Raw genomic sequence first — 13,648 nt, 5'->3', positions numbered from 1 at the left:
CAAAAATGGTCTTTTAATGAATGATTCTAAAACCCACTTAATGCACTTTAAAATTAGAAATGGTGAGAAAAACAAGTTGGAGAATTTATCTTGTGGAGAGCTAAAATCAGTCAATACCCACAAGGTTCTAGGAATACACTTTGATTATAAACTAAAATGGGAAAATCATATTCAATATCTGTCCAAAAAGTTGAATTCGTTTAGGTTTGCACTCAGTGTAATTAGTAATACAACATCAATGGATGTATGTAAAATGGTATACCACGCCTACATCGAATCAATAATTAGGTATGGAATAGTACTTTAGGGATATCAGCCCAAAACTAAAATCCTTTTTAATGCTCAAAAATCAATAGTGAGGACTATGGCTCGAGTTAAAAGAAGAAAAAGCTGCAGATCTTTATTTAAAGATATTGGTATCTTAACACTTACAAATCTTTACATAGTTGAAATTGTTAAACTAATGTTTAATGACATTAAAATTTTTGATGACTGTAAATTCAACCATACCTATCCAACACGACATCAGAACAAATTGAAATTTCCTCGGCATAGGCTTTCATTTTATGAAAACTCTCCAAAATACATGGCAGTAAAAGTTTATAATAAATTGTACAGCATTTTACAAAAAAAAAATTCCAAAAACTTAGCCCTTACATCTGTACATAAACTTCTCTTACAAAAACCATACTACACTGTAGAAGAGTTTTTTAAGGATACTTTTTAAACTGATACGCTGAATGATAAGGTCTTTTCTAGTTATATGAGATATTTTACTTATGTTAACTTTATTATTTTTAGTTTAGTTTTAGTTTTAGCTTATATTCTGACGACACTCCAATCTTTTGTACCTTGTGCATTATAAGATGTGATGAGTAAATAAAGAATTTGAATTTGAATATGAAAGAATATGTAGGTCAGCAATATCAATCTGGCCAACCCAATTTCTTTCAATTAGACTACATAAATCAGTCCAGTTTTTTTTCTCTAATCATGGTAACAACTTGATAGATGGTTATGTCACTTACCTAATAAATAAGCACCATCATCTCTGAGTTTCTCTGCTGAACATCGGATGGGCAATGGAATGTCAGAAGACTCGGTGTCAATGTCGTGAAGAGGGATGAGTCTTGGATAGAAGTAAGCTACCGAGTTGGGAATGTCCATGATGTTGACAGCGTACATGGCAAACGACCTGTCATCTATGGTCATATCCGAGCCTGTGAAAATAAATTACTTAACACCTTGAAATCTTAAAATGTGTCTACTTTTATCATAATATTTCTAATATAATCTGATGAATTGTTCTGAAAAGGGCTGTCTGCAATGAGGAAAAAACGTTAAGCACTTAGCTTCTGTCAGTGACACTGTTGTAACCCTAAGATCTAGTTTGTAGTGTTAATGACTGTGGAAACTTAAGTTCAAGTTCTCATAGCTTGCTCAAGTGTGCAAGAAGAATTTCAACGTAAAAACTTAGTAACTTGGACAACCAAAGGTTAAAAGAGAGAGGATGGAAGTAGGTATGTGTCTAACTCATCTACTACACATTCTACAAATTTTAAAGCAATGAAGTCAAAAATATTGCTAGGGTAATACACTTTTTCCACATTCAATTTCCATAATACGTCTTGATATTGACTTAGGCTAGAATAAATTCAAATTCCTTTTATAATCCAGCAAAAAAAATACAATGGCTACGAATACAGTAATAAGAAAGTGGGGTTTTGAGTTTTTTTAAACTGAGATATAATGGGAATAATGATGCCCTTTAAAGGGGAATAGAAATGTCTTTTTTTTATTGCTAACAAACTCTTTCAAGATACTTAAAAAAGGCAAGTTATTAATTGTATGTAAATAGGATAGAAAATGCAATTGCTATTTTCTCAACACATTAATAATTTAAGGGTTTTTATATAAAAGTTTATAAATAGGATAGAAAATGCATTTGCTTTTTTCTCAACACGTTAATAATTTAAGGTTTTTTTTATATAAAAGTTTATAAATAGGATAGAAAATGCAATTTCTATTTTCTCAACACATTAATAATTTAAGGGTTTTTTTATATAAAAGTTTATAAATAGGATAGAAAATGCAATTGCTATTTTCCCAACACATTAATAATTTAAGAGTTTGTTTATGTAAAAGTTTGACTGTAGCTCATATAGGTAATTAAGAGTCTGTAATCTAAAAAACGTCAAAGAGAATTACTATAAGTTAAAGCTGAAACCGAAGAAATGTTATTTTACTATTTAAACATTTAGTGCATTAGTGAAATCAACATTTACCAATATTACTATTTATGAAATAACACTAGCAACAAGTTTCTATTGGAATGACAGATATTTATGAACTCACAGGGTTATAAAGGGCAATCAATACGATGTAGATTCTCATCAATATAAATTAATAATGTGTTCAGTGAGTAGGTTACTAGGTGTACCAAACAAACCATTACAAAAATTAGGATTGTACAATAAAGGGAAACAATTTGCTAAATATGTAATTCTTACGTTCATTTAAAAGCAGAAGACCTCCTTCACAAAATAAAGTACCTGATTAAGAATACAAGACTGTATTTTTATCATCCAAGATCAAACGCTTCAAATGTATAATTTACAAAAAATACATAACTATATGAATAATTATTGCAAGCAAACCATACAGATTAGATTTACAATTTCTGTGTTGATTCTCCTCATTCCCTTTTATTTTACTAGGAGTATAATTTTGGGTTATATTGTTTTCTCACCTCCAGAGACAGCATCACTCTTGAGTAGACAGCTGACGTAGAGTGGCAGCAGCTTCATACACTCTGGCAGTATCAGCTGTCCTGCTGAGCTGGGCGACGCACAGTTCTTGCGGTAACACGCCAGCATCATGGCACATCTTTGGACCAGTGAGTCCTTAACCTGCTTAGGTGGGTTCTCCCTCAGTCTGAACAGTGCTGCCAACAGAAACAACATGAAACTGTGATGGTAACACACCAGCATCATGACACATCTTTGGACCAGTGAGTCCTTAACCTGCTTAGGTGGGTTCTCCCTCAGTCTGAACAGTGCTGCCAACAGAAACAACATGAAACTGTGATGGTAACACACCAGCATCATGACACATCTTTGGACCAGTGAGTCCTTAACCTGCTTAGGTGGGTTCTCCCTCAGTCTGAACAGTGCTGCCAACAGAAACAACATGAAACTGTTGTTAACACACCAGCATCATGGACCAGTCCTTAACCCCTTCTGTGTGTCTTTAACCTTGGGTGGGTTCTCCCTAATTGAACTGTTAACTGGGTCCCTGCTGCAACCTTCTGAAAATACTATACCTTCCATAGTACAGCGCTGAAGCTTATTCCCAGGCAACTTTTGTGAATAAAAATATTGAATACCTGTTGTAACGTCAAAGATACGTTTTTCAGTCCAGTTTTTAAGATCATTGGCAAAACATCAGTTATTTAACCATTTGAATTGAAAAAACGTGATTCAGAGGCTTTCATTCGTAAAATTTGAACAGAGATTATTCATAAAACAATTTAAACCCAAAAATATACTAGCAAAATGCTTAATTATTAATTTAAAAATCTATTACTGTTTAATTTTAGGTAGACCATGTAGAATATACCTTGTTTAGCAAAGAAGTTCATTATGGTGTCCAGCTCACAGGCCCGGTAAAGGTCTGCCATTTGACTACATGTCTTGAGTGAGAGATTGAGAATGCGGATTCTCCTCTGGCCGCTGCAAGAAGTGTGTAGCAGGGCGACTTGTACAAACACGCCTTCCTCCTCCGTCAGCTTATCATCATGCTTCACCTCTAGTGCCACAGCCTGCAACATCAAAAACAGCTCAAAACCAACACAATTGTTATTATTTAATTATTTTTTTGTTTTATTTTTTCAAAAAAATAGGTTGGCGGCCTCTTTTTGCCTTGCATTTGCCTGTCCACATAGAATATGGGCTCGTGGAAGGAATGTATCTAGCAAAGCTAGGGGTGAACTGTACTGATAAAACTGTTTGCAGCAGTGAACAGTTAGTAATTACACCAGTTAGTGATTAGTTTATTAATTACACTAAACAACATTAATTTACTATTTTTCTTTTAAAGAAAATGTGGGGATTTTTTTTACATAAACCTAGATCTGACACACTGATTGTGATACACAGTCAAGTATGTGAAGAGGCAGCTTCCAAATTAGGGAAAATGAAAAAACCCTTTATAAAATGTGTTATATTGCAATTAGCTTTATATTTCAACAACATAGAGTTGAATGACGAGTATTTATGAGAAAACAAATATCATGGTTGTAAACAATTGCTTAAGTACTTCTCATATAACAAAGAACAAAATGAAACTTTACTCTTAGGTAAGTGTGGTTATTTAAATGCGCAAACATATAAATTAGGAACACAACAGAAAAATAAAAATATTTAGTTAAATAGTTTTATTTTTAGTTATATAAATCAATTGTCTTATGTTTATAATTTTAGCAGTTTGTAAGAAAAATAAATTATTTTCTACGGAACCGATTTGTAAAGTGCCTCCGCTTGTACTATGGGCCTAATAAGGTCTTTAAGGAAACAACCATTTATAATCTGGGACTTGGAATGACAGGTGTCTTACCTTATCACAATCGATAGAAGCCAGCTCCATATCCGTGGTGTTGGACATGAAGAAGTGACCAAAGAAGTCAGTGGGGCGAACTCCTGTGGAGGTTCTGACTCTCATGATGGCATCAAACACGATCGGCCTTCCTATGTCATACTTGACATCCGCTATCAGGCGGTCACCATCGATATTGGCCTGGAGTGAAAACCAGCTGGTTAAATTAGAGGCTATGTAAAGTGATGGTGTATAGTTCGGCCGCTTAGAAAGCGACCTCCATTGGTTTAGCATTAGCGCGCAGGTCGTTTTCTAAGCGGCCGAACTATAGTAAAAGCTGTACTCTATATAACACGGTGTTTGTAGCATATTCTAAGAATGTTTGATTGATTTTGCTTGACCAGCAAAGAGAGTGTTTGTTATATAGAAACAATTCTAGAGAAAGATTACATTTAAATTTAAAATTAATATACTGGGGGAAATAAACTATTATGTTGGGCTTGTCAAGTAGACATAACAGCTTGGTCAAATGGGATAGTGTGAACTAAGTTCAATAAAAATTACCAGGGCTACTTAAATTACAAAGGATACCAAGCCCTTAGTATGCATATGAATAAAAAGGTTAGAGAATACTATTAATTTTTAACTCACTAAAATGCAAACAAACTGAAAATTATTTTATATTAGAGATTTGGAATGTATAGGCTAACCAAATTATTTTTTAGCTTAAACATGATGCCGGAGTTAACTTAACAGGTTGTTATTTTACCTGAAAGTACGTGTACTTGAATATCTCTCCCCCAGTGAGGCGACAGACTTGGCCGATGGTAGCGAGGTCAATGTACGAGTTGTTCATGACAAACAGATCAACACTACATCCAACACCTACACACTCTTGTGCCAAGTTGTTGTAGAAGTTGGTCTGAGGATCTGCATACAACATTAAATCACTACTTGTATTTAAACGGATTGCTTAAAGAAAATTTTCCATAAATAACTCTAAGATAAAAGTTTGCAAACAAAAACTACAAGAAAATGTAATGTTAAGATAATTTACTTTTCTTAATATCTTGTAGAAACTCGAGACCAAGAAGTTGGAGGGAATTAACATAATGACCTACACAGAATTACACAGTTCTGGATATTCTTATAATTCATTAATAACCAATGCAGTTAAAAAACCGTTATAAGAGTTTCCTCGTTCACCAATGCTACTTACTTAATACAGTTTTTTCTTTCTCTGTGGCAAGCAGTTTACGATCGTCCCTGTTTTTCAGTTTGCCAGGAGCTTCAGCAGTAGGGAGCGAAGTATGGAACACCACCAGTTTTCCAGCACATTCAGCCGCCTTAAACACATCATTGTATTTATCATGTTAATGATTAATGACAGTTTTTATGGTATGAGATTATCATTTGTCAAAAACATTCAACTTAAATAGTACTAAACTTCACACAGTTTATGAAATAAAATTATTTAATAATGAATTGTTTTGGGGCTAACAATAAAGTTCTGTCAAACTAAACTACTTTGTGTAAAATATAAAGCAACTTTGAACTAACCAAGGTAGAAAAAGAGAAAACCCACTTATCACTTAACGGCAAGAATCTGTTTTAGGCTACAGATAGATGTACAGAAAAATGCTACACTAAATTATTCCAACATTTAGGTTGTTGAAAATCCTATATCAAGGATGAAATAGGATAAACAAAATTTTCAAAGATTCTTTAACCCATTGGCGCCGACTTACGAGCGTTACTCGTACGGCCGCTGCAGGCCCGGCAGCCGACTTACGAGAGCCGCTCGTGTCACCGCTAGGCAGCGCCATTTTTTATTTAGTTATTATTATATTTCGCCCTTTTTGTTTCTTCTTACTATTATAATGTTTATAAATATATTGCTTCTTGATTTGTGTATTTACTCATTTATTTTAGCGAATAACAAACAATTTTGTGTTGCAATGGAAACCACATATCACCAAAAATCAGCTGCGGTAAGGTAAACAAACATTTTTTTAAAAATGTTATTACTTATAAAAGTACACAACTTTTGAGTTTTCTACGTAGGGAATCAATTGACCTTTATAATAGTAGTGTTATTTGGTGTCTGGATTAATCTTGGAATTTGTATATCAAGTTTACTTTCAAAATATTGTTTTTAAATTTTAACATTTTTATTTTTATAATCTTTATATATACATATTTTTTTTAGTTTAGAACTTTGACCATCCAATTACCACTTTTCTGTAGACAATTTTACTGTGAACAAAATGGTGAAAGAATTATTAATTTATTACCTAAGGTTTTCTTTCTATAGCAGTTAGAGTAAAAGTCTACAAATTCGGTAAAATTAATTGCCGCCAGAGGGTGCTGCAGGTAGCGCATTAATTCCTTCCCCAATGGGTTAATATAAGAGATTTTGAACTTTTACTGTTGGGGTTTTCGAGGCCTACATGATATATAACTTTAGACAGCTAGATTTATAACAATAAAGACGCCAGCCCTTTTGTTGTTTTCTAATAATTAACTTACTAAATCTTTGAGCCCCAGGGGTTGAATTAAGGGTATTTTATGACATTTTTCCTTTGTATGGATAAATTTTTACACATTTTCTTGCATAGAAATTAAAATTTTATAAAAAGTTTGGTTAAAACACATGCAGTATCGCAAAAGTATAAAATTAGTTAAATTCTTGATTTGAGATTCAACTTAAAAAAGAATCCACCCATCATGTCGGCTTTCACCCGAGGTGTCCATTGCTTACTTAAGGTGGACCTCTCTCACTGACAGGTGAATTACACACCAGATCTAATGATTCAAACCTTCAATCTTAGGTGCTGCTTCTGGCCAGGAAAACAACACCTTAAACCAGTTGAGCATTGATTGGACCAAACAGTCTACCACACTGACATAAACCCAAAGCCCAAGCATAGTTGTTCTAAGAAAGACCCCATGATTGCAGCTCTCGTCATGTACAGCGTTCAGCCTTTTTATCGAGTTATGTAGTAGTACCTTGAGAGCTTCCATGCCAGCCTGTACGACGGGGCCGAGGATGGTGTCAGTTTCCCTGGTCTCGGCAAACATGTCTGGTATCTGCTGCATCAGACTGTCTATGACAGCCTCACTCTCCTCTGGGTCCACTAGGAACCCGTCCAACAGCGGCATGAACATCTCATTGGTGTCTCCTACCACCAGCATCTGGGGCTGAGCCAGACATCCCTGCACAACACACATCACGAGACATTGTCAATTTCTGATAGGGATGGACAGGACAAGACAGGTTCCCTTCCTGATTAAAGGACGGCAAGTACAGGATTTTCTTTATGTGCAACAAGGGAATCTTAGGTTGTATTAAAAATCTTTTCTTGTGAACTTTAATGATGAACAAAATTCTGTATTCATTCCACTTCTTGAATTTTAACTAATAAAGAATAACTAAAAGTAATCACTGAATTCCAAAAACCACTCAAGACAAAATGTGAATTTCATATATTTCATTAATGGCTTTACCTTAACATTGTAAAAGTGAACAGAGTTGTTGTATGTGACGAAACCAACTCTCATCCTGGATTTTTCTTGACCAGGCTCTCTGGGTAGGTTCCGTAAAATGTCCTTCATTTGAGAACATAACAGGTGTACCAAGCCGGACTTCATGTTGTTGTATGAAACATCAATCATGAAAATGACAGCTGGGGGTTTGGGGAACTGGTCATTCTGTAAACAAAGAAATTATAACTGAACCAATTTAAACAGAAATTAATGTCCTCTCAATTATCAGTTTTTGATTCTTTTTTTAAAAACCGGTAAAACTGCGACTGACATAGGAAACCAACCCATCCTTAAGTAATTTTTCTTAACCATCAACATGGAAGTATACTCATGTAAGTACCTGCACAATATCAACATTTATGAATTTACTAGCATTGGACCTGTCCTACTCACAGGGTTGTGTTGTCAGTTAAAACCATATTCATTTCAGAACAGCCAACAGTTTACAAATAAAGTTTAAATTTTTCAAGAAAGGACATTGATATCAAATAATGTACATAACCAACAAATCTGATGGTTTTATTGTACAGTAAATAAAATGCCTTGTAAACAAATTTTACATGGTCATCCTTTCTAGCCATTTTATGCCTGATGATTTAAGAATATTAAGTATTCTTATAATTTAAGAAATAAGAACGAAAATGTACAACCACATAGGACAAAATTTTTTGAAAAGAAACCATCCTATGCAGGTAATAGATTTTCTAAATTTATTCCAAAAGATATTAAAAAAGAAACAGATCCAAACAAATTTTAAAAAATATTGAAAGAGTATTTAATAAATTTAGCAATTTATTCTTTTGACGATTTTTTTCACCTCCCTCAGTTGCTATGATAAATTATCTTACTAGATTTGTAAAATGTATTTGTTGTTTTTATAACCATTCCTCATGTTTTGCTGTTTTTTATCCTGTTGAACTATTTTGACACTATTTTTATTGTAATTATTTTGACACTATTTATTGTACAATGTACACAAAAACGAATAAAAATATTTGAATTGAATTGAATTGAATAAAATAAACGCCACTGTTTCTGTCTGTGAGGCAAAGCCCTCAAGTAAAATTGAGTGCTACTTTCCACAATTTAAAAAAAAATAGCTACCACCTTGGCATTGCACAATACACTGTTTGAAATTTCCATTAAAAGAGCTTACATTTTTCCATTGAACACTGACAAATAAGGGCACATTATGAGGTTCAGATATATAGTCACACAAACATGCAGACAAACAGATAGAATTAGGACTTCATCCGGCTATTATAAGGTATAAAACGCAACCAACCAAAATATTAGGCTATCCAAAGCAATGTACAGAAATATAATATCTCTAATCCAATAAAACTTTTTGGTCTTTGAAATATTTGGTCAGTTTAGGTAATTTAATTGAGAGTGAGACTATACTGTACTTGTAAATTATCTATATGATCATAATGATCATAAAAATGCTTAACAGTTTCTGTAACACTTGTGTTATATATTTACCCTGCAATACTCCTTGGTAGCAACAAACTCGTAGGAGCCCAAAACCAGTTCTGGCCGTTCGTATCTGTCGATGCGCTGGCCTGTGTGGTCCAAGTGCTGGAAGTACGCCTCAGGAACTGCATCATATAACAATCATGTAAAACCTTGTAATCATTTCACTATAGGCCTACTAAACAGTATTAAATTTAGTTGTTCAAATAATGTTTAATGCTTTATTTCTAGTAGGTAAAGCAACTGCCAAAGTAACAATCATACAATGGTAATTTAGTTTAAAATATTAAATACAACAATATTTCAAATCAAATTCCATGTTGAGGGCTTAAGTAAGAGGGCCTATTGAATAGCTAACACATTTTTGCTTTAGAAACTCATTTATACAATAGGGAGTCAAATTTATAAAAAATTGGTTTAGTTTCTTTAAAATTTTAATTTGTTCTATTTTTTTAGTTATGCAGGCTGATTTCTTATGAATAAATTGCTGATATACTAAGGCTTCATTTCCCCATAATTCCTACTCTGTGGTAACCCCAGAATCGAGGTTAGAAGAAAATCAAAATTTTTTCTACGCCAACTACACATTGTCTCGAAGGATATGTTGATGTACAACTAACCGTCAGTAGTTGCTTTGCAGAAGAGACACTGGAAGCGTCTGCCTCCATCTATGAACTGCATGAAGGGGCACATGTAGGCCTTGCAGCGGATACATCGCACAGGCCCCAGGTCTCCCATGTCTACGATGGGAGGAGGAGGCTCCTCGTCTAGCTGACGGGCCAGAGGACTTATCACCAGACCAAATGGCACGGCCGTCTGTAATAACAAGTAGTGAGTGACACTACCAAAATCCCTAACTGCTTCATAGGTACCCCCTCCCCACCTAATCAAAAGATCTGACATTCATATCACCAATAACCTAACTTACAATCTATCATCATTCTCATTTCTCTAAACACAAAGTATCACTTTCACAATTCAATTGAAATGAAATCAATTTCACAATTCGTGGCTTTAAAAAAGCTCATTTTTTCAATTAAGTTACCACACAAATAATTATAATTTTTTATGCAACACAGTAGTGCAATTTACAATTTATGCAATACTGCTATCATGTTAAACTTTGCATAATGTTTGGGTATACATCATAGCGCAAAGCAAGGGTGAGTAGGCTTCAATCTGTCAGTCAGGTTGAATATTGAATGCCAGTGCAACTACTTGAACACCAATTTGAATAGAAAACTCATACTTAATAATTTCCTTGTCAGCAAAATCAAGTCTTCCTGTAATGAATTATTGCGTGGTAAAATCTTTGTACTTTGCTTTTGCCTGTCTGACCTGCTTCATCATGTCGACGTTGACAGGCACACTGTACATGGTGGATCTGACGAAGCGAGGGCTGCAGTTACCCTGGTCTTGTACCACAAACTGTGTGGTCACTAGAGGTGGTACTTGTCCTCTCTGGTTGGTGTAGAACACTCCCCCCTTGCTCTTCTGGTCCTCCATCATCACTTGAAGCTAAACACAAAAACGCAGTTCAATAAATTGTAATGCACGTTTTTACATTTTTGCATCTTTTCACAAAAGGGATAAAAGCAATAGACAACAGTTTTTATTACAAGACCTAAAATGAGTCACAGACCTTGTTAGGGTTTCTGGAACAACAAAGACAAGAGATTTGAATAGTATTGACTAGGCCTGAAGAAATTATACTTTTACACGCCAATAGGTGACCAAGATAATCAAAGTGTAAAATAACAATGTTGATGAATAAATCTGAATTATTTTGGTAATACTTTAATATTTTTCATTAAAATGGCGAACGTACAAAGTAGGTATTTTAAGCCAAGTACGAATGGAGATGAGTGGAGCAATCTTGTAGTCATGCTAGTGACAAAGGCCGACATATTCCTTAGACACAGCTGTTAATTAATAGCCCATACAGCTAATGGCAACTAAGGACCTACAGTTTATATTGGAATCCGAACCATATTTTTGCCCTGGTATTAACAAATTGGTCTAATAATCAGGATAGTACTGCGGATAGTCGTAGTACTCACTAGTGCAGACGTTAATCCACACCAGGAAGTATTGCATCCACAGTGCATGCCTATAAATATCCACAATCAGTGACCTCCTAGTAGCTGGATTACAGGACGATGCCAATGGAATTTTGAGGATAATCCTTAATTTATTACTGAATGTTAATGTTAGCAGATCTAAGCACTCATCTATCACATTGTTTATTATTAAAAGTTAAGCAAAGCATAACTTTCCATGTCCTAACTAAATTTTAATAAAACAATTTGAAATAACCACAATTTTCAGGTTCCCTATGTTAATGACACAGTTTGAGTACTAACAGGGCTAGGCATCTGGTCAGGATCAAGACGACGCTGAGGCGCCTGCTGGCCAGGATAGGTGGGGCCAGGGTAGGCACCTGGGGCAGGCGGGTGGCTGGCTGTTTGGTAGCCAGGATAGCCGGGCTGTGGCTGTGGTTGTGCCTGCGGCTGAGGTGGATAACCACCTGGTTGTGGACCTCCGTAGCTGTTCACTGCAGGGTAGCCACCGCTGTTACTGTACATCTCCTGCTAACAACCATTTCAATTCACTTACAAATGTTTTTCTTGATATCAAGCTCTAAAAATGTATTATGCATATTGGAAATTAATTAACTTTGATTTCTTTCACTTGCTTGCAATAAGAATTTGCAGCTACCTCAACCTTGATTCTTGGGAAGAGGTTACTAATATAAGAAAAAAATAATACAACTACAATTATAACTACATATTTATTAAGTGGTAGAAAAATAACTTGTGATTCCGTGACACTTTGACGTGAATGAACACTATTTGATTAAGTTTCGTAACAGATCTTTTTAAGTCACACAATGACGAAATAGAAATAACTTAATTGAATACTACTCCTACATTACTTCCAATATCACTAAATCCCAAAATAGGCTATGAATATTACTTCTCATATCGCACAATGATAGAATAGAGGTTAATTAAATAAAGGTTAGCCTACTTATACATTACTTGCTATATCACACAATGACAAGATAGATGTTAATTAATTGTGAATTACTTTCCATAAAAGAATTGATTACTTAGTTGAAAATTACTCCTACATTACTTTCTATATCACACAGTGACAAAATAAAGGTTACTTAAGTGAGAATTTTTTTATGGGTAGCGTTATTAGATTTATGTGACAAGTTATCAAAGGGTTTTAGCCTACTCACCGAAGGTTGTGTTGGCGAGGGGTACTTCCCTTGCTGAGGCGGAGGCATGGGACCTCGCCCAGGTCCTGGCACTTGTGGAGCTCCATTCATGTACCCAGGACTGATCAAGTCTGGGGGAGAAGTTCCATTGACGGCCGGCGGAAAACTACTAGTAGGAGCAGCAGTCTTAACTGGTGGGGCGGGGAAATTCTAGAGAAAATCATGTTGTTAGAACAAAGAAAAACATCATTGTAGTCAGCTACCAAATCACTCTTAATTAAAGATGTGTCAAAAACAAAAATTTATCAATTCTCGATACAGGCACTTGAAAAATCTGTTCTCTATACCCATACCATTGATGGCATGATATATCTAAAAGCACAATGGCTAGTAGATTAGACTGAGAGCAAAACTGTCTGGGAGGAATCATATGAGACTTATTGTCAAAAATGTGTATGTTAACGCAAGCAACCAACATCCCCAACCTTTTTATCATTGTTTTTAGGGGCGGCAACTTTATGCAGAAGATTGTTGAATTTCGTCTACTGAATCTCGCCTTTGAATTTTTTCTATCCACGGTCGGTAATAGTCACAGCGTCGGCTCTGGACAATCGATTCTCCATACCGATATCAATGTACCCCATGGTATCAAGAATCGACATATCCCTATTTTTAATAATAATGATGCTTTAACAGTTTCTTAAAGCAGTTCAATAGCAACAACTGAACAAATAAAGAAAATAATAATTCTTAAACCAAAACTTAGACTGTGGTGTTGAGTGAAGCCCCTTGGGTTTAGTCTAGAGA

General features: G+C 34.9%; 1 protein-coding gene across 3 annotated transcripts in view; it reads right to left on the bottom strand.

Annotated features, from left to right (window-relative positions):
* LOC128988849 (protein transport protein Sec24C) overlaps positions 1 to 13,648 on the bottom strand; it is a 35,163-nt gene that overhangs the window by 6,420 nt on the left and 15,095 nt on the right. For 2 of the 3 annotated variants that reach the window (XM_054410569.1, XM_054410560.1), the window contains exons 5-17: positions 12,863 to 13,051; positions 11,979 to 12,206; positions 10,954 to 11,133; positions 10,236 to 10,431; positions 9,625 to 9,740; positions 8,101 to 8,304; positions 7,603 to 7,809; positions 5,813 to 5,939; positions 5,363 to 5,523; positions 4,615 to 4,794; positions 3,619 to 3,820; positions 2,750 to 2,944; positions 1,029 to 1,220 (exon numbers count right to left, since the gene is read on the bottom strand). In XM_054410569.1, the coding sequence (XP_054266544.1) occupies positions 1,029 to 1,220; positions 2,750 to 2,944; positions 3,619 to 3,820; positions 4,615 to 4,794; positions 5,363 to 5,523; positions 5,813 to 5,939; positions 7,603 to 7,809; positions 8,101 to 8,304; positions 9,625 to 9,740; positions 10,236 to 10,431; positions 10,954 to 11,133; positions 11,979 to 12,206; positions 12,863 to 13,051 (2,377 nt within the window). The remainder of the gene's footprint in view (positions 1 to 1,028; positions 1,221 to 2,749; positions 2,945 to 3,618; positions 3,821 to 4,614; positions 4,795 to 5,362; positions 5,524 to 5,812; positions 5,940 to 7,602; positions 7,810 to 8,100; positions 8,305 to 9,624; positions 9,741 to 10,235; positions 10,432 to 10,953; positions 11,134 to 11,978; positions 12,207 to 12,862; positions 13,052 to 13,648) is intronic. The other variant, XM_054410577.1, reaches the window with a different exon arrangement.

Source organism: Macrosteles quadrilineatus, unplaced genomic scaffold (genome assembly GCF_028750875.1).
Source record: "Macrosteles quadrilineatus isolate MER2022 unplaced genomic scaffold, UCM_ALF_1.0 Scaffold_1__1_contigs__length_201487025, whole genome shotgun sequence".
Taxonomy (NCBI): domain Eukaryota; kingdom Metazoa; phylum Arthropoda; class Insecta; order Hemiptera; family Cicadellidae; genus Macrosteles; species Macrosteles quadrilineatus.
The sequence above is the reverse complement of the archived record's forward strand: the minus strand, read 5'-3'. Positions and strand labels throughout refer to the sequence as shown.